The sequence below is a fragment of the Dermacentor andersoni genome, chromosome 8, assembly GCF_023375885.2.
Source record: "Dermacentor andersoni chromosome 8, qqDerAnde1_hic_scaffold, whole genome shotgun sequence".
NCBI lineage: Eukaryota > Metazoa > Arthropoda > Arachnida > Ixodida > Ixodidae > Dermacentor > Dermacentor andersoni.
In genome coordinates, this window is record NC_092821.1 from 152180664 (window position 1) to 152204030 (window position 23367).

A 23367-nucleotide genomic window follows, 5' to 3' on the forward strand; every position below is an offset into this window, starting at 1 on the left:
ATCACTGTTCATCACTGGAAACCAGAACTACAAATGCGGGAATAGAAAGAAACTATGAACACGGAGAACTGACTCACACCCATGATTCGTTGAAAATATCATAGCTTATATAGCAAACATAATCTGTACCAAAATGCAACTAAATATGGTCAAGTGATCAAGAGTCGTTTAACAAGGAATTTCACTGGAGCTAATGTTCTAAGGGTGCTTATCTTCATCAGAGCCACAACACTTCTTGTTTGACCCCAGTTCATCACTGTAAACCTCAATATTCCTGCAAACATTACGTCTTGCTTGAATAAGGTGAAGAAAAAGAGAGTGTGAGAGAAAATATACAAGAAAGAGGATATACAAAATGCATTTACATTAGGCGTAAGAGTAATAATTAATTACTTGTCACAACTAGGCCATTGTCGCTGTCTGAATTTGTAAAAGCTCTAGCATAGTGTCTAGCACAGCGCTGAGTGCATAGGTAACCAGGCATTTTACCTATATTTCATTGTTCTTAGCAATGGATGTTGCCTTGAGTTAATATATAATCAGGGTAACCTTGTATGCTGTGCGGCTGCAGTTGCTTTTGCATCAGTTTTGAACTTCATGTGCTTTTTTTTTTTTGTGCTTCTCGTCCACTCCTGCTATAACTGAACATTACTGCAATATGTACTTAAAACGAAATACATATTGAAAAAATACAAAAAAAAGAAATTCGAAATGGGTTACGCTAGGCATAAGAAGATAGGAGTAAATGAATATTCAGATGTCCACTGCATTGTACTAATGAAAATGATTAACAATATCACCACCAGAGTGCAGCAAAACAACAAAACAGTTGACGCTCATAACATCCATCCATCCATCCATCCATCCATCCATCCAGTTGTTTTCAGATGGCGACCCTGCTTACCATAGTGTTTAGCACCTCGCAGTACTTAAATGATAATGCATGCATTTATGGTTGTTTTATTAAGATTGACTTGAATGATTGATCCTAATGCCCCAAAGCCTGACAATAGTTATGTTATAAGAGGCACTGCAGTGGAGGGCTGCCTGTTTAAATTTGATCATCTTCAACATTTTCAACATGGGTCCAATGCTCTAGGCACAGGTGCTTTTACACACCCCATAAAAACACGGCTGCTGCAGCTACGTATCGAACCTAAGACCTTGTGCTCAGTACTAGCAGAAGAGGCAGGAAAATGTGTTATTCTGCAAAGTGCACCTTGCGTGAGTAGACATTCATGCCGCCGCGAAATGTGCGGTAGACAATGCTGCTGCTGGTCTTCTGGGTGCCATTGAGTGCCATGTGCAGGCTGTTGAGAAACCAGGAGAGAAAGTCGATGGGGTCACCCTGTTGCGTGATCTGGAAGCGCTTCTTGCTGCACAACACCACAGCCTGCAGCATTTCATGGGGGCTCACATGTGCCTGCAGGAACGGGCATAGCAAAGAAAGCAATATGCATAAGCAAAACCAAAGGGCACACTGAGCTGATCAGGACTAGATAGAATAGGCCATAATGAACATCTCAACGTTCTTTAACGTGTACCCAATGCTTCAGACCATTCTATCTGTATCGAAATGAGGCTGCAATGGTTGAGAATCAAATTGCAGCTTCATGTTAAGCAGCAGAACCCTACAGCCACTCAGTAACAATGGTGAGTATTGGTGCCCATTACCTAATCTGTTACTGACACGTAGAAGGTGGGCATGCATGGCACACAATCTTATAAACATTTGTTAGCCTAACAGTTGTGACAATTTGGAATTGTTGGTATGCCACATCTAAGAGAATGATTGTAGTGTAGGTAATAGTATCGTGCTCAGCATAAGCTACAACACGCGATCGCTTTGCCAAGTGCTTTCACATCGTAGCTCATAATGAGTGCGATAGTACATGGGAAAAAAAAAGTTTGAGCAGTTGCTGGTAGAGCCAGTATGTGGCCTTGTAGTAGGCTATTTGTTTTCGGCAACCAATATTCAGACCAGGCAAATTTCTTGAATGGCTGGTTGATACTGTAGTGTTGCAGTGATGGTGAAACAAGTAACACTGGCAAAACTGTGAATCAAGTATCTCACTCTTTCTTGGGTGAACTTGTGCCCACAAAGAACAGCAACGTTTATAGCATAACGATGGTGGCAAGCATAGTCGTCGATATCTAAACTGTTGGGTCAAGTCCATCTGCTATTTATACAAGCATCCCTATATGATCCAGAGTAATCACTGGTGCTGACATATGCTTGAGAATGTACGACACTATTTATGTCATTGTGCACAATCAGACTGAACAAGACCCTTGCTATGAAATTAACAACAATATCAACAAATTTCAGTACAGTAATCAAGTCTTGCACCGAGCCACAACTAGATAACAGTGATAATCCAGTGAATAATGGTCACCAGCAAAAGCAAAACAATGTGTTTGTGACAATATTGAGGAGATCTATATGAAATAGTGAATTTTGCTCCTGTGTCTGAAATATTGTATCTGTATCTGAAAGGAGTTCTGACATAGTGCGCAAGCTTAAAGACATAAAACTTGTTGAAAAAATAAAGCTTTCCAGTTTGTTCTGGTGTCGTCTGCCGAAGGTACAAGAGATAGGGTGAAACTACTCTTCCAGCTAACAGAATTGCCTCATGTCTAGATGGGGTATGCCAGCAGTGTAGTAACAGGGTGCCTACCAAGTTGACATTTCCAAATTCCCTGAGTTTTCCAGGTTTTCCCTGAGTGCCTTTGCGAAATTCCCTGAGAGATGCAGAACTATGTTTTATGTCAAGACGGGCTGGAACCATATCGCCCGATGCTGTCACCCTTTAGTAAGCATATGAATTTTTTTTTTTTAGAAGAACCGACTTCATCCAATTTGAATACTAAGGAGTAGTGTTTATGTTAATAAAAAAAAATAATAGAAGGGAGGGGCTAGTAAAATGCACCGCAAATAAAATGTCAAATCGAGTCAGACATTCTCAAATACAAATAAAAAGGAGATGCATACAGAAGCAAATATTTTCGAATGTGAGCTATTTATACCAACTGATAGCAAGCTCAGTGGTATGAGGTCCGAATTTTGTCACAATTGAGAGTCTCTCTCAACAGTTCGTAAGTCAACCTCAACTGTCTTGACATACTCTCAGCCGGCGCACGACGCCTCAGTGTTGTGTTTCACTGCTTTAAAGAGTTTATTTTGGTTTGTATGAGGGACACCTGCATCTCGGCGTCAGCCAAGAGTGTTTTTTGAGCTCAGACTCCTTCAAAGAAGCGCTCGCATACTTCATTCCCCATTCATTCTTCAATGCGTCGGTCCTTTCTGTTCTCGTGCTCCTTTTATCGCGCGTTCGCACTACGGACCATTTGAAGCATACTCTTGGTCAGTTTACAGTCAACGTCCAATTTTCGGTTCCCCCTAGGGGCCGCGAGAACTTCCGAAAAATCAGGCAGTCCGAAAAAATAAATGCATGTCTTTTACTGCTCTTAAGGGCTCAAATCGACACAGGCACGCCTGGAAAAGCTCTGAACGCCTGTCAGTGCACTTATTAGGCATAGCGGTGCTCCTACTGTGACACGAGAGGGCAGGTGCACGCGTGTAAAATTAAGGAATACATACTGTGTCCCATGACAATGGACCCTTCCTACGCTTGTTAAGCTTCACCGCAATACTTTTGCTAATGCTTCACCGCGTCACACAACTGTACCGAGGCAAAACTAACTTTCATGAACCAGCATTATGGAATGCACCGTGCTTTCCGAGCTTCAAAGCCAAAATTATTGCTGACAGCGGAGAAATGAAGAAACACGGCACCGAACGGCAAGAAACTTAATAGCGAACGTCGAAGCAGCTAGGCGTAGCGCTGCCGCAGTGGTGGCTACGGCTGCCAGCGGATCTGAGTGCGATAGCGCCGGTTCGAGGCGGCAAGGCAATCAAAATGGCAGCGGTGGTGGCTTTGATTAATGCCGTTTCGGACCTGCGGTCATGCAGAACGTCCGGAAAATCGGACGGCAAAGAGTTCTTGCGTCCGAAATTTCAGACGTTCTGATACATTGACTCTATGGGGTACGTGGTCCAAATTATCGGGAATCCGGAAAGTCGGTCGTTGACTCTACACTGGCAACTCCTCCAGCCGACGACAGGGCGTCAAAGACGATTCATTACGATTCCTGTCTGTTACTCGAGCCAGCATTACCGTGACTTTCGACCCTTTCAACAAAATTACAGCTAATCTTCCCTGATAGAGGCAAAAATTCCCTGAGATTTCCCTAAGTTTTTCCAGACCACTAAAGATCCCTGAGAATTCCCGGTTTTCCCGGTTGATAGACACCCTGAGTAACTTAAGAGTTGTCTGTAAGGAAGAAAAAACTTGTTACTCGTGTACTTTGCATCTATTATCAGAAAGTTCATCTTGTCACAGGTGCTACAAAACTATGGTGCCTGGAACTTCAATGATAGCAGGGTCAGAATCTAGTACATGCACTCTCCTTGCTTTACAGAGTGTGTGGGTGAATGCAGAGGATAAGCAGACAAAGTTTCCATGTCATAGATGCAATGAAAAGGTCATTTCACTTGTTCCAACTTCTTTTTAATTTTCTTTTTCTTAACTTGACATGCACTCTAAGCGCTCATTCACACTGACAACTTTCAGAAGTCGCATGTTCAAGTCGGTCGCAATGAAACCACTCACAAATGGTCGCTTTGGTTGAAATGTGACTATTTTTGGGCCAGCTGCTCGCTGCTCGATTTTTCCCGCAACTGCAGTTGCAAACATACCGAACCACTTAGTGATGCAAGAGCAGGATTTATGTATACGCTGAAGCCTATCTTATGTGGCGATGGCGGTGTGAGCAGACGTGAACAGCAACCATTGTGAGACATTTCAGTGTGGCGTCAAGTAGGTCATGCTTACTGGTGTGAACATAGGCACTGGTGTGAACATAGGCAGCCACGAGTTGCTCCTTGGCTGCCAGTCGTGGTTGGCTGCGTGACCTCCGTCAAATGTCTACGTGAGTGTGCCCTTACTAGCAAGTAATAAAGTTCCTATAGCTGAAAGGGGCCCTGAAACAATTTTCTTAAAGCCTGAGAAACACATGAGCATTCTGTGTCTCTTCTTTGTGGTTGTTCCCTCGCGCTACATCATATCACTAAATAAGCACCTACTAGCCTAGCAACATGTCCTTCTGAGAAGCACACTTGTATGAGCAATAATGTTCAATGAATACAGTCCCGAAGGAATTTTTCAAAAGTATGCCACATGAACGGCGATATAAAGAGTGCAATGTTTACTTTCCCCATGCCCTCCCAACTCATCAGTTCCCTCAGGTGGGGCAGCTCGAACAGTGGTGTCCTGTCTACTGCTACATTTTTAAATGTTCTTCTTTCTGTGGTGAACTTATGGCAATATTTCATGGTTGGTGTGTGACAAAGGTGGCTGAAAGCAACAAAGGAGTATTGGAAGGACAGGAAGGTTGCATTAACAACCAGCACAACGCTGTCTTCTAGAAGATCTGGAAGAGTGCACATGAGCTTTTGCTCATGTGTAAATCATGGTCATGTACAACTGCCAAATAGGTGGGATCTATGAGTCATTGTTCTATCTGCAGTGTCCTGAATAATGTTATACACAGCAAAATAAGAGCAGGGGTGGCAAGAGCCGCAGGAGAAAGCAGCAAGCAATCTATTATTTGAGATTGCAGGCTCCTTGCGTTATGCAGTGAAATAAAATTTTGCTGTCACGTTTGCAGCAGCACTGTATATAGACTCGAAGTTATAATTTTCTTACCAAGTTCTTGGCACCATGAAAAGGCATTTCGGTGCCCCTTTAACAAAGCACATAATGAACACACAGTTTTTGCTGCATAGAATATTTTCTGCCCCAAGCTCTGAATGCATTCTATGTACAGGAGAAAGAAAACTTGTATGTCACAATACGAATGTGTTGGCATGAATGTGGAGTATAGAGACGTCCTGGTCAGCAGAACACTTGAATACATGCAACACATTTCCAACAGAATATGACATTTTAAAAAGGAAAAGAAAAGTGCGAGTGTTGAGGCTGTGAGGACCTGCGACACTTGCTCACAGCAAGAACTCACTTTGAAATTCCTTGGGTTCCAGAGCTTGCGGATTAGCTCGCCAAAGCGCTGTACCAAGAGGACGTTGATGTCACCAGGAGGCCTCTTGAGGACCATGTAGTTCTCTTCGCGGAGGAAGTAGTTGCGGAGTGGGGGCACATGAGAGAGCGCCTGGAGAATGACGTTGCAGTAGTCATTGGCTTTAATGTTGTTGAGGCCCACAATGCCAGGCAAATAGGTCGTCCCATCATAGGCGCGTGACAGGCGGTCACTGGTGTCTAGTCGGACTATGTCCTCTTTCGTGAATGTAGGCCGCAAGACGTATGTGATGTCGTCCAGGGATGAGTCAACAATCTCGTAGTTGTCGGGAAGGCAGTAGAAGCGCAGCGTCTGCAGGTTGAGGAACACGTGGTGGCTCACCTGCGTTGGGAATAGACCAGCGAGCTTTTTATCCCGCCAAAGGATTTGTACAGAGATCCGCAAGGCAAAGGAATCTTTGTAAAAAGAACGCATAGATTTAACTATGTTGAAATGTTTTAAGAGAGGTTTTCTAATGAGGGTTATGGGTATCTTGCCTGTCATTCGAATAGTATGTTCTTGTAAAATTAGTTGTTTTCTTCACTTGTTTGCCACTTTCCTTGTTTTTGTTTCATCTACGCTGTTAGTCAGTCGTGAATTGCTGATATGCCAACCTTTACCAAGAGTACACATTTGGGCGAGTTGGTTTAGGTTTCCATTGCGAAAGATGGGTCGAACAAGTATAACCCACAAGAGAGGACGCCGGCTGTCTGCCGACGTTTACTATTTGCTTCTGCACAATATGACGCAGAAATGAGAGAGGCAAAGAATTATGTCAGAGTGAACACCTCGACGGATCGAACTACAGTGCATAATGATGTGCTACGCACAGTATGTTGCACGTGTATACTTATGTGTACGTAGACAGAAGACACATGTGTGCAGCGAGGGTTGTTGCAACCGGGTGTCCCTTCATGCGTCTCTGACCCTATCTAAAGGTCCATTCCTCGGTTGCTTGACATAAACGTCATCAACAGCGGAGCCGGTCATGCAAGCTAAAGCACGCGGCCATCTGAAATTGAGCACAAACACCTCGCTCGCACTCGATCGTCAATGAACTCTACATGTGTGCACCAAGGTAAGTGGTTCGGGCGAGCAAACTCTCCTGGAGCATTACCGATCGACCACAGCAGAATTCGAGAGCACGCAGCTCGGTGTGCACTGACACAGGGACGATCGAAGAAGCCCATTGTGGCAGCGGTGCTTACGGATACGCACAGGAAAACTAGCGCGCTCACTTGTACGCTGTGCGTGTAGGCGTGCGTGTTGGTGCCACGGCCCTGGAAGTATTTGCCGCAGACTAGGCACGCGTACACGTTGATCCGGGAAAGCGACACCGAGCAGAGTTTCTCGAAGTCGAAGTCCAGCACGTTTCGGTTGATTGTGTCCAGGTAGGGACAGTTGCGGCGCTGCTTCGGCCGATCCGCCGGGTGGGCAGCTCGGCTGGTTGTGCCTGCTTTGATTTCATCGTTCAGTTTACGCTTTTTCGCGTCCGCCGGGGCCGCCATGTTTTGCCTCCCGATAGACATTGATGCCGCTCGCGATGCCGCTGATTAGTCAAGGAACTTCAGTCCAACGTTGCTTCAGTCTGCCTCGGGCCCTCGGCCATGGCCTCGGCACTGCTCGGCACTCGATGGCTGCAACAGCGCAGCTGCTGGTCGCTGAGCGCTCTCACAAACAGAAAGTGATATGCAAGCTATTTGTGTTTACGAAGCGTCATCAAACTTCATGACACTGCAATTCATTTCGAAGCGTAACTGACGGATTCTCTTTGACAAGAACAAATCTCGAAGGCCGTGCGTTTACGGTATGCTTTAATGCATTCAGAGCGTTAAAGGCATGGTTAAATGTATGGGTACTAATAAGTCAACTCCAAAACAACCGTTAGCATGAGATTACATGGAAAGCAACACAAGGAAGCAGGAGCCGGAAGCATAGGTGATGTTCAAATGTCATCTCCCAGCGACGACTTTCTGGAGCCAATCGAGGCCATTCAGCGCGCGCAATTTGAAGCAGTGCGTGCATATACTCCTCTGGCTGCGCGATAAAGGCCAGCCGACAGTCCTTGCTTACGAAAGTAACTTGAAATTGGGGACTGCAGCCCAAACCTGGCATTTTGAGTTTCTTTTTCTTTTTTTTCCCCGGCGAGTCTGATGCACACACGTGGGATGTACACGGTGTATACATCTCACAAACAAACAGACACACACGTCGATGCTTTTATTTTCCAGCTTGTTCTATATCGCACGTCTACGAAATAAGCAGAAGGCATAAAATACTTACTGCTCCTTTTTCTGTCATTCGCAGGTTGGGCCTGTCACCCCAATATCGACCAAGGACGGCAGACAGGCACAGAAGGTAGACGTCACCGTGTGTGACCAATCCCACCTCGGCTTCAAGGTGACATTGTAAGCAACCACTTTGGCGTCACTATTATATAATACCGCGTGCGCGGCGTTATAGCATCAGGGCGTCTTAACGTACTTAGGAGCAGCGGAGCAAACACGATCATGTGACGCCTACGCTTTAATGCAACGCTTGTTTAGTGGACGTTCAACGTCCGCCGCTGTGACTTCCAATGGCACCGGCTAACGCCTCTGGGCACGGTGCCCCGAGACTTGTTATATAACCCAAGAGGGTGGACGAAGGAAAGCTGTCGCTACGAGGTTGGGTGGCGCTTTCAACAGAGCCGCAACTGCTTAACAATTTCATTTCTCACTCATTCATTAAGAATGTGAAGTCCATCCTTACGTTAATACTCACCTACGGTCTGAAAAGTTTAGTTCCCTATACACTTATGCTTTCCTTGCCTTCATTAACTGTTGACTCGTTATCGCTGAATACATACATACATACATACATACATACATACATACATACATACATACATACATACATACATACATACATACATACATACATACATACATACATACATACATACATACATACATACATACATACATACGCACGCACGCACGCATACGTACGTACCTACACAGTGACCGAGGTGCTCTGTGTACTGTTCAGGTGGGACGACGAACTGATCCACCTGTCGAACTTGTGGAAGGCCAAGGAGACAGGTGAGAGACGGACTTGGTGCTGCCGATCGGGTGATGCAATAACACCGAGTCGTTCGTTCGCGCGCATGAACGGGCAGTGCTGTACATCGCCGACGCACGGGTGCGACTCGGCAACGTGTTCGGGCTCACGGTGTCCGCCGACGGGAGAACAGTGATCACCGTCAATCCAGGTGAGAGAGAACGCCGACCGGCTTGGCTCTGCACGAGAAATATTAAAGGGACAACGTGTTAAAGGGGTAATCGTTAAAGCCACTTTTCCCGGATAAAGTACTCTTTCAGAACTATATATTTCCGTTAATTGTGCAGTAAGGCGCTCATGTTATACCAGAAGAGGAAATAAAGCCGGAACTTGTTTTTGTTTTTTCTAATTAGACGCCAATTTTAAAGTTGACGCCAGAGCACGTCAATGTGACGTCACGCATATTGTACACCTTTTTCGTGTTTAGACCATTGTGGCACAGTAAACGTTTTCGAAACTTGCTAAGTTCAGTTTCTTGGCTCCTTTAGAATGCAGTGCAGCCCATCTTTAGCGATGATAACTAGGCTTCAGAAGGGCACGCATTTGGGCTGGTTCATGATTACGACCACCGACCACAGTGCTGTGGTCCTTCTCTTCGCGCTGTCGCTTCTGCTCGTAATTAGGCTTGAACAGTCAAAATCTGTGATGTTTCGGCGAGCTTATATGTGAAAACTTCACGGCGGCGGCGTCAGCTGCTTTTCGCTTTTGCGTCTTTTCTGGCTTACTGTGCCTCCTCTCACTGCATGTAATAACATCATTTTTGGCATTGTTGAAGCATAATTAAGTGATACAGCTCAAATTATTCTTCTGTCCCTTTATAGGGACGATACCACTAAATAAGTTTAGACTGGTCAATAATTATTTAAAAGGTCTGCCTTCATTTATATGGCGGAAGACGCGCCGGCACTTAAGTGTGACGCCACGTGTCAGAGAGTATATGCCTTTCTCGTTCTGGGGCCGCCTGTGGCGCAAGAGAAGTTCTGGAAACTCACTCGCGGTTGAGCCTTGGGTTCTTTAGAATGCGATGCAGTGCTTGTCTGTGGGAAACAATTGACTACACTCCAGTAGACGCTGTCAAAAGCCATGGCGACCTAATGTGGGAATCCCAGAGAGGATTCGCCAGCAGTTTTTCGAGAGCGTCTCTCCTGGCTTGGATTGAATTGAATTATGGGGTCTTACGTGCCAAAATCACGATACAATTGTGAGGCACGCAGTAGTGGCGGACTCCGGATTAATTTTGACCACCAGGAGATGTGCCCCCAATCCAAAGGACACTGACGTTTGTTGCATTTCACCCGCATCGAAATGCGGCCGCCGCGGCCGGGGTTCGATACCGCGACCTCAGCAGCGCAATACCGTAGCCGCTAAGCCACTGCGGCGGCTTTTCCTGGCTTGCCAAGCCTGCTCTGACGAAAAAACTCAGTACCCTTCCACTCTGTGAGTAAGGATGACCAGCGAAGCTGTGTAATTGCACCTCCGCCGCGGTTCGGCCCGGCATTGCACTATCATCTTCGGCATCGGCGCAGGTATGGGGAGTGCTTAACGCCTGCTTCACCTCCGCGGCGGGTCGGCCCGGCATTGCACTATCTTCGGAATTTTGTGCCTACACACGGACACGATCCTGGGGGAACTAGCACTTAACAGCTTCGCTGTAAACGGTGGCTGTGTCAGAAATGAAAGACTGGCTTGAAGTTCCCGCGCTAATAAGTGAACAGATAAACGCCCGTAAGAGTGTTAAATGAGTGTTTATAGGTGTACACCTCTCGTGGCACCTTTCAAGCATACTTAAAATGAGGGTGTTTATACACACCCTTGTAAGGGGTGTTCGCTACCGTTGAGATCTGTTCTTGCAGTTATAAGCTTGATATATACATACTGCCGACGACCAATGCAACGCTGCTTCTGAAATGAAGGCGCTCGATGACAAACAACAATTATATTCCCGAACATTTCTTGCACGCCTGTACATTTCGTAGGTTGCACGAGTGCTTTCTTTCTTCTCCAATAGCTATACTCCAGCTTACACGCTGCTTTACTGCAACATAATGCATCACCAATCGCAGTGATATATGCATCCGGTATCTACGAGTCATCCCAGTGCCGTCGCGTACAGTAAATTTATGTTGCGTTTCTGGCCACTTACGACCATCTCTAGTATTACTGAAAGATTTGCTGGGCTTGGACAGCGAATCAATCAATCAATCAATCAATCAATCAATCAATCAATCAATCAATCAATCAATCAATCAATCAATACATTTTTACTGAGTTGCACGAGAACATCACGCAAAATAATTAACAATATATGAAAAGCACAATTTAGTTTCCAGAACGATTTACGGACAAAAGCGGCCAAAGCACGCGAACTACTTTGAAACCGGTGACGTCATGCTAACGTCATGGTGCTGCAGTTCGGTGCGAAATTCAATGTGGGGAAAGTTGGCTCCTTTTATCGGCTGATAACCAACGTTCTTCTGTCCAATAAATGCAAATCGAATTTTGAAGAAACGCTTCACTTGAGAGAGTCGCGAACAGAACTGCAGACCTCTCCGGTGAAGTCAACTAATCCGTGTTGCACACTTCTTTTTCTTCTTCTTTCTTTCTTTTTTGCATTGCCTCGTATTTTCAAGATATGCCCGAAGCAATGGCACTTTTCGACTACATCCAGGGCGTCGATGTAGGCGATGACGCCGGCGAGGAACCCTACGGTGAGTACGTTTTTTTATCTATAGGCTTCCCTTCAGAGTTGCCTGAATTGTGTCAATTAGGCCAGTGACGAAAAAATGCCTAATCTAAAATTTTGGGAACAGCTTCTTAATTGTCGCTATCATCCTGGCTACGAAGGACTTATTAGTCTCCACAGCACTCTGTCTACACTCCTGGGAGTGAATGAATTCAAACTTGCCGAGGAATAAATAAATAACAAGGAGGACAAACTTCATGAGACGCACTGACAAATTAATGTGCTTAGGCAGCTGTTTTAACAGAGATCAAGTTTATCTGTCAACCTTGTTATTTGTTATATTAATCTTGTTTTCTCCGTTGTCTATGTTTTTTTTTTCTTTCTATGTAGTGCTTTGAGCTTTGTGATCCCCGGCCATAAAGAAAAATACCCTGCCACCTTTTTTCACTTAATAATACATAAAACAAGTTTCAAGCATAGGCGTATCTACCGGGGGGGCAAGTGCCTCCCTTGTCCCCCCCCCCACTTTCAGGAGGAGGGGGGGGCAAAGTATGTCATTTCCTCCCCCCCACACACACACTTTTGAAAGCGGGCACTTTCGACTACATGCTGGAAAGTTCAACAAAAGTACACCTGAAGCTAAATTTTCTTTCTTAATAGAGCGGCCGCATAAGTAATGCATTTCTGTACTACGCATCCCCTGCTTTGATAGCAAGAATCGTGCTTCGTGCCTTGTCGGGGCGCCCCGTAGCGGAGGACGCGTGGTATTCGCCATACACGCTAGCGTTGCGGAGGACGCCTGGCGCTGGGCAGTTTCCGCCCTTACAAATATCAGCTTGCGCAACTTGCATCATGCCCATTTTTTGTGGGACTTCCATATCCGTATTCGAAAACACAATCAGCTTGCTACCTTTAACCTTCGGACGAGGTTGAAGTAGCGATAAAGTATTATAATCAGCCGAGCCCAACGACTGGTGTGCCTTACGGCATGAAATCGTTAAATCATCAAACGCTGGATCTATTTAATTTTTGTCCAGAGATAGCCTGCATAGCGTTAGAGTCTGAGTATCTTATCACCATCAACATATAGTCAAGCTTTTTACAGGCATAATTGTTAAATTTTATTGTGTAATCATGACATATCGTAGGTATGCTCGTGAAAATGACCTTGGCAGAACGTGCCGAGCCATTTGAATACCAATAGAACCCTGAATTGAATTTTTTGCTAAAGGCATGTGTCACTTCTGACTGACGATTTCATCTTGAGGCTGTCTATAAATAAGAGCTGCACTATTACTTTTTGCCGAAAGGAGAAATAATAGCAGATATTTCGTATCTTGAAAAAGTGCGGACCACTTTTTGGCAACGTGTTCCAAAAATTTGCACTGTGTAGGTTGCTTATATGCTCTGAAAATCGTTACTAAATGGTCGCTTTCTCCCAATTTTTATGCCTTATACACGGCGTTTAGGTGTTTTTCCCCGGTGTCCTCGGTAAAATATGTGGTGCACGGTGTTTATAATTATTTGAAGTACGAAGCAATGTTCTGAGTGACGAGCGATATGTGCTTATTCTGTGTAGGTTCATTGCAGCCGTTGTAGAAAGTTACTCATTGAAGCGCTTCGGGGTTTTATACTGCCGGTAATCGAAATGTTTCCCAGACTCCTAGAACAACAGCACAAGAGATCGACGATTGAAATTCCGTTAAAATAGAGAGAACCTTAAATGCAATGCGTTGCGAAACTTTTACTTTCCTACTTAAAGGGACACTAAAGAGAAAAACGATTTCTTCTGCATCAGTAAATTACCTTTCTACAACGCCAAAAACACCACTCTTACCACGATAAGACGCTTGGTAAGCCAGAAAAAGCGCAAAAACGAAAGACGGGTGGCGACGCCTCCTTGAAGTTCCCGCACCTGGTCGCTGTAACGTCATGGATTTTGATGGCATCTTCTAGGGCCTACTTAATTATGTAGCGGTACAGATTGACCACATCGTGTTCTATAGGGACCAACTATTAAACATGGCACGTTTAGGGAACCTTTACTCAGCCAACGCGGCCCAAATGCGAAAACATACTTGGGATCCCTGACGTCACACTGACGTACCGGCGGCGAGGTTTCGGCGCGAAATTCAAATACTGGTACTTCGACCTTCATTTTCTCATCTAATAATCAAACTATTATTTTGATATGACTGCCCGCAGAGTTCTCAAACAATGCTTTATTAGTCTAAACTGATTTATTGTTTCGCTTTAGTGTCCGTTAAAATGCAAGTGTTGCAGATAACCAGCAAATTCCCGTTTTCTCATGTGTTTTCGTATATCATACGAAATTCGTAGTTTGTTTCTCCTGTGTTCTCGGTGAGTTAAACAAGGTACCTTATTTATATCAGGGGAAAATTATGGGCATGGTATGGCCAATGTGTAGGAATTGTTCCAAATGGCAGGGTTAAATGCGTATTTTCCAGTAGAATATGTATGCAAGTGATCCATAGCGCTATAGCCTGTTTTGCGAGCGGTGTAAAACTTAGACGGCTGCGCTGGCATGGTTACAACTACAACTGAGGTCAAATTTTCCGAACATAAAGGGAACAATACACCAAGCTTATGTGCGATGGTAAATACGTGTTGATCAAATGCAGCATTAAAACATTGCAAGCAAGTGTTCGAAAGTGTCACGCTGCTGTCAGCTAGGTTTCCAAATGTCCCAAGAGAGCTTTGCGTTTCAGATATTTTATACTTTGAAGGAATATGCAGCATTTAAGTGAAACTTGTCGCTTAGCTTTAACGTTTCTAGCTTATTTAAAAGTGTTACGAATAATTATTGAACCCTCATCTTCTTTCTTTTTACTTTTTCAAGCGTGATATAATAGTTTCGCCTGGTGTCCTCACTGAACTAAAGGAGGTAGCTTTTTATGTTTGGTGACTAAAAATACGCTAGTCGATGACCTGTAGGTGAAATTCAAAACAGGTGGGTAATTGGGGCTTTCAAAATAAATTACGCATGCAAGCACTCTAGAGTGTTATGAGCGTGTCTAACGAGCGGAGAAGAAATGAGCCCGCTGCCCTGGCAGAACTGTGAAATCCACCAGGACTAAATTTAGCGAGAATTTAGAGCGAAAACTCTCTGCGCGAAGTTAAATGCGTTGAGATGAAACATGGTCTCTGTAAAAAATATATATATATATATTATTCAAGTGTTAGAGCGTGTGAAATGGCCACTATCTATGCTTTCCAGTGTCTCGACATAGCTATAGGTTACAACAGGTTTATATTATTTAGGAAATGGGGAGGAGGGACATGGTAACTGCAATGTGCGATATTTTTACGTTCAATGTCCAATTAGAAGCGTTTCAAATAATTATTGAGCCGTCCTCTTTTTTCCCCTATTTTCAAGCGTCATAACACGTTCCCACTTGGTTTCAGCGATGTCCTCGGTAAACTAAACAAGACATTTCGTTTATATTTGCCGAAAATAAAGGGCGTCCCCCCCCCCCCCCCCCCTATATGGGCAATATTTAGTAAAGTTCAAATAAAGCGGACAAATTATAACATTTGCAGTAAATTACGCATGCAAGCGATCCGGAGCTTAATGAATGTGTTTTGCGAGCAAAAAATTTATCCCGTTGCCCTGGGAGAACAGCGAACTCAACCCATATCGAAACTAGCGGAACTAAAGAGGGGTGGGAAGGGAGGGAGGACACCATAGTAAATGTTATGGTAAAGTAACATGTGTGTTTGATGTGAATTACTGGCTTTTTTAAAAATCCCCAACAGGAAGTGCTCCAAAGCATTACATACGGGCAAGTTCGCAAACGGAATAATATATATATATATATATATATATATATATATATATATATATATATATATATATATATATATATATATATATATATATATATATATATATATATATATATATATATATATATATATATATATAGAGAGAGAGAGAGAGAGAGAGAGAGAGAGAGTGACATCGTTTGCAATTTGCCCCCCTCCCCCCCCCCTCGACCACCACCACTCGAGAAATAGTTGGTACGCCACTGGTTTCAAGTAAACGCCAGTTCAAACGTCGTTGTGCATTCCGCGGCTGTTAATTTGATAGGCGGAGCCAACGCATGTTTTGTTGCTGTCTAAAGCACGTCTTTGCACGTCACACACTTTGGGGCGTATCTCGTCCCCAAACAATAATCGTCATCTGTGTAGCTTGAGTTTCCTTTCTTTGAAACTTTGTGTTCGGTATTTTCTCGTTAATAATGCTGTGGTACGCTTATAACGCAAATGCCGTTCGAGACCTAGAAGTGTACCGCGAGCGCAGCGTTAAAAAATGACGATTATTGCATCGGGACAAGACCCAGAAGGTGCAAAGTTTTCTCAGAGTGAAGTTGCTCTGCGATGACGTTCGCAGTGGACACGACGGTGTACACGGCCAGCCAGGTGAACCGCGAAGTGGCCTCGAGGATGCAGAGCGGCAACATGACACCCCTGAGCGGCGTCTTGTTCGCCTTCCTCAACCAGTTCGACCTTGACGGACCTGGCGCACGCCTGGTGGCGTCGCGGTGGTCAGTGATGTCGCGTGCATGCCTCCCCCCGAGTGCCGCGTATATCCCTCAGGATTCCAGTTGAAGCACTCTGCGCGACGTGTTCGATCCTCCATATAGTGCACCGCACGCAGTCACTGTCGGAAAAACTAATCTCCTTAATTGCTCGAATCACCGCAAGGCGATCGCGTGCATTCCGAAGTTCCGTGGCCTATAAGTGGCGCTCTATAAATGGGCCTATAATAAGTGGGCCTTTAAGTCGCGTCTATAGGTGGCCTGTAAATCCGGCGCGCGTAGCAGACTGAACGTGGGTATAGCGCGTGGAAATATCGCAGAAACCGCAGAGAAGTTGACGAGGTTAGAGGCATACATATATGCAGGCGATATATAGATAAGAGCCAGCCATACGTCCTCGGAAAGTGCGTGAAGTACCCTAGGAATGCTAAGCGCACTTAAATTTCGGAAGATCTGCGATGAACTACGCGAGCAGACTGAGGCGGCAGCTGCGCTCCTCTCTCGCTCTTCCCTCTGGACACGGTGCGCATTCTGGCGGCGCCGCTGTGAAGTCCGCGCATACGGCACCCACGCTGATATCAAGGAAGTTTACTCAAGAGGGGAAAATACCTAGTGGCCCCAATACCTAAGCTGGCGTTAAGGGGTCCAGGCCACGTAAGACATTTTGGTTATACGCTGGAAGTTGCTACGAGCCCTCTAAGGATTGTTCTCCAGCAAGAATTTTTCAAATTGGTTCATTAATAGCAGAGATAGAAAGAGTGCCGCGAACCCATGATTTCAGAGAGTGTGATTGTGAAGAAGAAGAGGTGCTATTTTCTGCGGCCCTTTAGGGAGCACGACTCAGCGCCCTGGGGAAGGGGGAGGGGACAAAGAAAGAAAAAAGAGAAGAGAGAGAAGGTCGAGGCGATTGCAGAACCCGTTAACTGTTAGGTACAGCTGTCAGCGGCAGCCATGCGGCGCATTCACAATTTACACGACAGCCCCGTGTCTTCCAGGAACGTAAGAGCGTCACCGCCAACAGGACACTTTCTCCACTTGCCCCGTCTAGCCTCCGCAAGCGAAATTTCTTCCCTGCGTTTCCCCATACCGGAGCCGGAGGATCGCATGACGAATACGTCACGGGCCCCGCCTTCTTTCTCTTTCTCTCTCGCGTTCCGGCATCAGTGTTGCCGGATTCGAGACCCTCGTTATGTAAGAACGAGAAGAAAGGGGGTGAAACCGAGGAGCCCGATTTTTTGTGCGGGTTTATTGACCAGTTGCCTTCAGCCAGAAAGACCACGAACTCGTGACGCCTGCGGCAGAAAGGATGTTCCATGCACATCCGCCGCCAAGGTTTGTGAGTGGTGGCGCTGGCTAACACTTCCAAGGTTAGTTCTAGTAGTAACACACAAATACCCAAGAAAGTGGATGGGGAAACCGCGCCGCAGTAGCTCAATTGGCTAGAGCATCGCAAGCGTAATGCGAAGACGTGGGATCGCTCCCCACCTGCGGGAAGTTGTTCTTTTCATCCACTTTCAGTGCCAATGATTTATAATTTCTTTAATTCAATTAGTAAGTGCAAGTAATGTCCCCTATGTTTTCCTTGGTGTCTTTGTTTGTTGGCTTCTCATACGATACGAAGTAAGACAAGGGCACGCGTACATCTCGTTTGTATGTTTTATTATTTCTTTTAATTTCAATTCGTCTATCAAAGCAACAGATTAAACCAATAACCCGATATACGTTGCCATAAATAGTTCTCAGAATCATGTGTCACTGTGAGTGACGTCGCAACGCTGTCATGTGCGTATACGCGCACTTGTGCGCTTTTGACGTCGACTCTGTCTGGGAGCGCGACGCTCGCGAGGAGAACGGCGTTTGGTTTGAAAGTTCTTTTTACTTTTTACTAATCTTACTTTATGGTCCACAGTGCAACCAGGCGGCTTTAAAGAAGTAAAATTCGTTGAGTGTCAAACGGGCGTGGTTTATAGAATTCCGCTCTCCTGGAGAATGGTATATATAGGGTTTAAAAATACGCGAATGCCACGTAGCTGGACAGAACCAAGGTAATGTTGTTTGCCGTCGCTTGGAGATACTCAGATTATTTTTTTCCTCCTAGATAATTACATACGTCCTAATTAATAAACTTCTCATATTATAATTAGATGAAAAATATAGATGAGAAAATTGTAGAGCGAGATGAAACGCTCCCGATACAGCTTTCTGTTGCTCAATACGTGCTACATAAGAGTGCTTTCCCAAGCGGGAAAGAATTAAGCCTGCGAATGCACGCAAAGCGCCTCGAGCGGCCAGTCGCGCGGTAATTTTGCGTGCATGTAAGGGCCTCTTTCACGCTCGGAAAACCACTTTCATGTAACACGTATTGAGCAACGGAAAGCTGTATCGGGAGCGTTTCATCTCGCTCTACCATTTTCTCATTTACACTTTTCATCTAATTATAATATTTGAGAAGTTGATTAATTAATGAAGACTAAAAATTTAATTAGTCGGAATGAAAGATAATCTGAGTATCCCCAAGCGACGGCAAACAACGTTACCATTGTTCTGTCCAGGTATACGTGGCACTCGCATATTTTTAAACTCTGGCTAAAGTTAGCTGGGACACCCTGCATGTCGGGCATACCGGTCGCTGCCCAAATAACCGCTTGAAGAAACACTGCAATAATGTCAGAAACGGCGACAACGGGCATCTCGCCACGCACTGCGAAAAAAGTGCAGCTGCAATCTAGAATTCGATAGCTGCACCGTCATAAACCGGAATCCGATCAATGAGCGAGGCTTGATTATCATCGAGGCGAAGTGGATATGTGATGAAATGGGAAAAACGCGTCTTTGACGTCGGCAGAAAAGGAACTTCGGTTTTTGGATGTCCAATGAGTGCAGCGCGCAAGTCACGTGCACACAGGTGACGACCGGATTTTCGAATAAACAAGTTGAAAGTTTAGCTATGTGTGTCTCGTCCTTCGCCCGCGTCGTTTAAGCACATTTACGTCATCGTGATGTGAGCCCAACTATGTGTATTCAACCACAAGCTCTGATGTCAGCCGACTGACTTTATATATATTTTCGTAGATGTCTCCGTTGCGTCAAAAAAAAAAGAGGAAGACGAAATGAAATCCCGATTTTTCACGTTCCAAAACTGCGACGTGATTATGAAGTACGCCGTAGCGGAGGTCTGTGGATCAACGTTGATCATCCGGTGTTTTACCGTGCACCTAATGCATGGTACACATGCGTTTTTACATTTCGCCCTCATCGAAATGCCGCCGCAGCTGCCAGGATTTGAACCCACGACCTCGTGCTTAGCAGAGCCAACACGGCGGATCGTTGCGCGGAGGTCAGCCCTTGTGCGTCCAGTGTATTTGGGCGTGTGCCACAGTCACTTGTTGATATACTTCCCGAGTAATTCTGTCGGAAACAATTAAGCGCACGTTAGCTTCGGCGAGAGTTCGTGACGGCCTGAAATATATATTTTTTTTATGCGTCGTAGAAAGCACACCCAGCGGGAAGCACCAACGCTATCAGCTGTGTTAACAGCTGCCTAGTAAGTGTCTTAGTGAGTCTAAACCGCCGAAAGGATTCTTCGATCGGTATTGTCAAGCTGGCACGTTACCTTCAGCGAAGCTTCGTTTGTATGTCACGTCATCCGTACGGACCAGCGGATTCTTCAGTGCAGCAGCCGCTATGCTTCATGTCGTCAGAATATTGCTGTGAATATGCGGCCCTCGCTTTGTTTGCACAGAAATGTCGATCGCGTTTCCTTCGAAGCTTAAGCGATGCGAATGCCGGCTAAATTGCCTTTAAGTACGTAACATGAGGATTACTGTTGCTGACGGTCTTGTATGGACGAGACCATGCCGACCAAAAGGCAAGATTTCACTGTTCACGTAGAAGAAAGGGGAGGGGGGGGGGGGTCGACAGCGCGCTCACGGCCTATAAAGCATTACACAGGCCGAATTTCACGCGTTTCTCCAATGTGGTCTCACGCAGCGGTCACTGCAACTTCCGATTGAGACCCGGCGAGCTCCTGTGCACGAACGGGACATGTCCCGTGGCCATGGGCCAGGCGGAACCGCAGTCTGCGGAAGAACTGGACATCCCAGTCATGTGGGCGGACCACACGGGATCAGTGGAACGGTCACGCCTGAGCGGACGCACGGCTGAGGGACTCCTCGGAATCACGGTGAGGATTGGACACCCCGCGATCGCGGCCAGAGTTGACCGATTTCACGGCAGTTTCGCCGCCCCACCGGCATACTGCAAGGCGCGCCGGTAGTAGTGGGAAGAGCGAAGAAGCGCGCATGCTGTGTTTGTACCGTGGAACGAGCTCTGCTAGCGCTCGAGATTAGAAAGCGGGAAGGTTGGAACAAAAAGATTACCCCTTAAATCCGCTGAAAAAATCCACCACTTGCATTGTCCTCGGCATTCCCGTCAATGTTGTGCGAGGGCTCACAGAGAGGTTCGTATATCTGTTATTACATTTAGTGATAACGACCTCTGGCCGATGGTCATATCGCATGTGCATAATACGTGAAAGTGCCGGTGATTTCCTGAGCTAAAATCACTCTTCGCTACTCCTGCCGGACAGAACAACGCGCAGAAACGTGCGCGAGCTGTCTCCCCCAGGGATATATGCCATGCTTCGAGCATGTACGCAGTATTTATTTATTTATTCATATATCCTAAAGGCCCATTCGGGCATTACATGGGGGGGAGCCAGTTACAATTACAAACGTGTAAAAAAGAACATTGGTAAGATCCAGTGACATAATTATATACAGAAAGAATAACATACGCAAGTAAGCACTCAACACAGAAATAATCACACATTTAGGAAAACCTTCAACGTGTTAACAAAAACATCATGGTTAATGGCAGATACAATTTCTCTCTGTAGTTTGTTCCAATGATATATTGCCAAAAGTAATGGTGAATGAAGGCACAGATTAGTGCGAGCAAAAAGGGGTTGCACTTTAAATGGGTGGTCAAACCGCTGAAAAATACTATGAGCTGCATTAATGTAAGATTTGCGGAACGGGGATCTACTATGATAAAGCGCGTGAAAATGTGATAACAATGTTATTAGTCGGCGGTTTTGAAGAGAGGGCAATGAAAGTGATTCCTTGGTATACGTAACACTGTCGTTTCGCGAGAATTTTTTTTTGTGGTATATCTTGCTGCTTTATTTTGTATTGCTTAGCTGATCGATCAGACAGGTTTGATGCGGATTCAAAATAATGGATGCGTACTCTACCTTTGAACGAACAAGCGTAGTGTATGCTAATAACTTAGTAGCAGAGTTCGCCAAGTATAAGTTATGTTTAATGAAGCCGAGTGTTTTGGATGCCTTACTGGTTATGGTATTAATGTGCTCGTTCCAAGACAAATCAGAGGATAAATGAACTCCGAGATATTTAAATGTGGATACTTTCTCAACAGGGATTTCCTGAATCGTGTAGTAGCTCAATTCTGGATTATGTGTTATCGTGAACGTCATGGCCTTAGTTTTAGAAATGACAATTTCCATTTGCCACTGGCAACACCCAAAATGCGAGTTTGTCGAGGTCTACCTGCAATGAGTTCTCGTCTTCGGCGTTACATATTCGTCTGTAGATGATACAGTCGTCTGCAAATAACCTTATAGTAGAAGATAAAGCGTTTCCTATGTCGTTAATATAGATCAGAAATAATATGGAACCCAGGACCGAACCCTGCGGTACACCGGATTTTACATGCGAAAGTGAAGATGAGTACCCATTCACGTAGACTGATTGACTTCGGTTGGTTAAAAAAATTAGCTATCCAATTTGTAATCTTACTGTTTATGTTAAGATTCGTTAGCTTCATTAATAAGCGGTATGTGTAATAAGCGGTATAAGTATGTGTAGGCATTCTTAGTTGCGCTACCAAGAAGCGCATGTTTTTGAAATTCGCTACTGCTGATAAGCCACGCCATCGATGGCAAGAGTTAGGTCCCACCCAGGAGGAGGGCTTTGTCGAGCTGCCCTCCATGAGCGGTTTCGCTAGCTTATGGCCGATAAGTTCCCAAGCCACCACTGCAATTTCTGCAGGCGGAGGGCCCTTTTTATTTAAATGCGCATCTATGCCGAATGGAAGGCGACGCACCCACAAAAGAATACGAGCTTTCGCATTGCCAAACGCGCTGCTTTTTTCAGCGTTGTTGTTGTCCTGACTGGGTGAATCAGGCGGAGGTGAACTTTTTCTGTTTCGTCTCCCTTTTCATGTGTCCCGTTGTGTGCTTGCGAAGGTGGAGGAGTTCAAGGGCCTATCCGAAAACGACCTCACCGCGCTCAAGTGGAACTTCTTGCTCGAGAGATTCAAGGTCCAATTCAAGGTACAGAATGCACACAAACCGCCACGTCTACTATGTTTTATCAAAACAAACACGTCGTGTGCCTTACTGTTGCAGGTGAACTTTGCCGCAGGCTCTTCCAACAGGGATCCCGTCGTCAGGGTGGTCAGCGCCAGCCCTGCCAGACCGCAGGAGTTCTTGGAGAAAGTGTTCAACGTGCGAGTGTGAATTGGCGTTCAGTGCAACTCGCACTCGTCTTTGCTTCGCGAACATTTGCGATGTTGGCGCTCTGGCACAAGTGTAGTCGCCAGGTGCGAGTCGAATAAACTGGCATTCAGGCATGGCGCACGCGTCGATGTCTGACTAAAAATTAAATTATGGGGTTTTACGTGCCAGAACCACTTTCTGATTATGAGGCACGCCGTAGTGGGGGACTCTGGAAATTTCGACCACCTGCAGGGTTCTTTAACGTGCACCTAAATCTAAGCACACGGGTTTTTTCGCATTTCACCCCCACCGAACTGCGGCCGCCGTGGCATTTGCGTGATCCGCCGCAGCCACGCGAGCTC

At 45.5% G+C, this 23367-nt stretch overlaps 2 protein-coding genes across 3 annotated transcripts in view; one reads left to right on the plus strand and one right to left on the minus strand.

Moving 5' to 3' along the window:
• Usp39 (ubiquitin specific protease 39) overlaps positions 1-8502 on the minus strand; it is a 27984-nt gene extending 19482 nt beyond the window's left edge. The window contains exons 1-3 of one of the 2 annotated variants that reach the window (XM_055067691.1): positions 8422-8502; positions 6082-6480; positions 1220-1423 (exon numbers count right to left, since the gene is read on the minus strand). In XM_055067691.1, coding sequence (XP_054923666.1) covers positions 1220-1423; positions 6082-6480; positions 8422-8439 — 621 coding nt within the window. In that variant the 5' untranslated portion in view covers positions 8440-8502. Of the gene's footprint in view, positions 1-1219; positions 1424-6081; positions 6481-7376; positions 7679-8421 lie in introns of those variants that run through there. The other variant, XM_050173384.3, reaches the window with a different exon arrangement.
• hdm (meiosis specific with OB domains hold'em) overlaps positions 1-23142 on the plus strand; it is a 51695-nt gene extending 28553 nt beyond the window's left edge. Inside the window, exons 5-12 of the mRNA XM_050173385.3 lie at positions 8446-8546; positions 9169-9221; positions 9299-9391; positions 11871-11948; positions 16338-16491; positions 20476-20668; positions 22754-22840; positions 22916-23142. Coding sequence (XP_050029342.1) covers positions 8446-8546; positions 9169-9221; positions 9299-9391; positions 11871-11948; positions 16338-16491; positions 20476-20668; positions 22754-22840; positions 22916-23026 — 870 coding nt within the window. The 3' untranslated portion in view covers positions 23027-23142. The remainder of the gene's footprint in view (positions 1-8445; positions 8547-9168; positions 9222-9298; positions 9392-11870; positions 11949-16337; positions 16492-20475; positions 20669-22753; positions 22841-22915) is intronic.
• Positions 23143-23367: the final 225 nt, after the last annotated feature.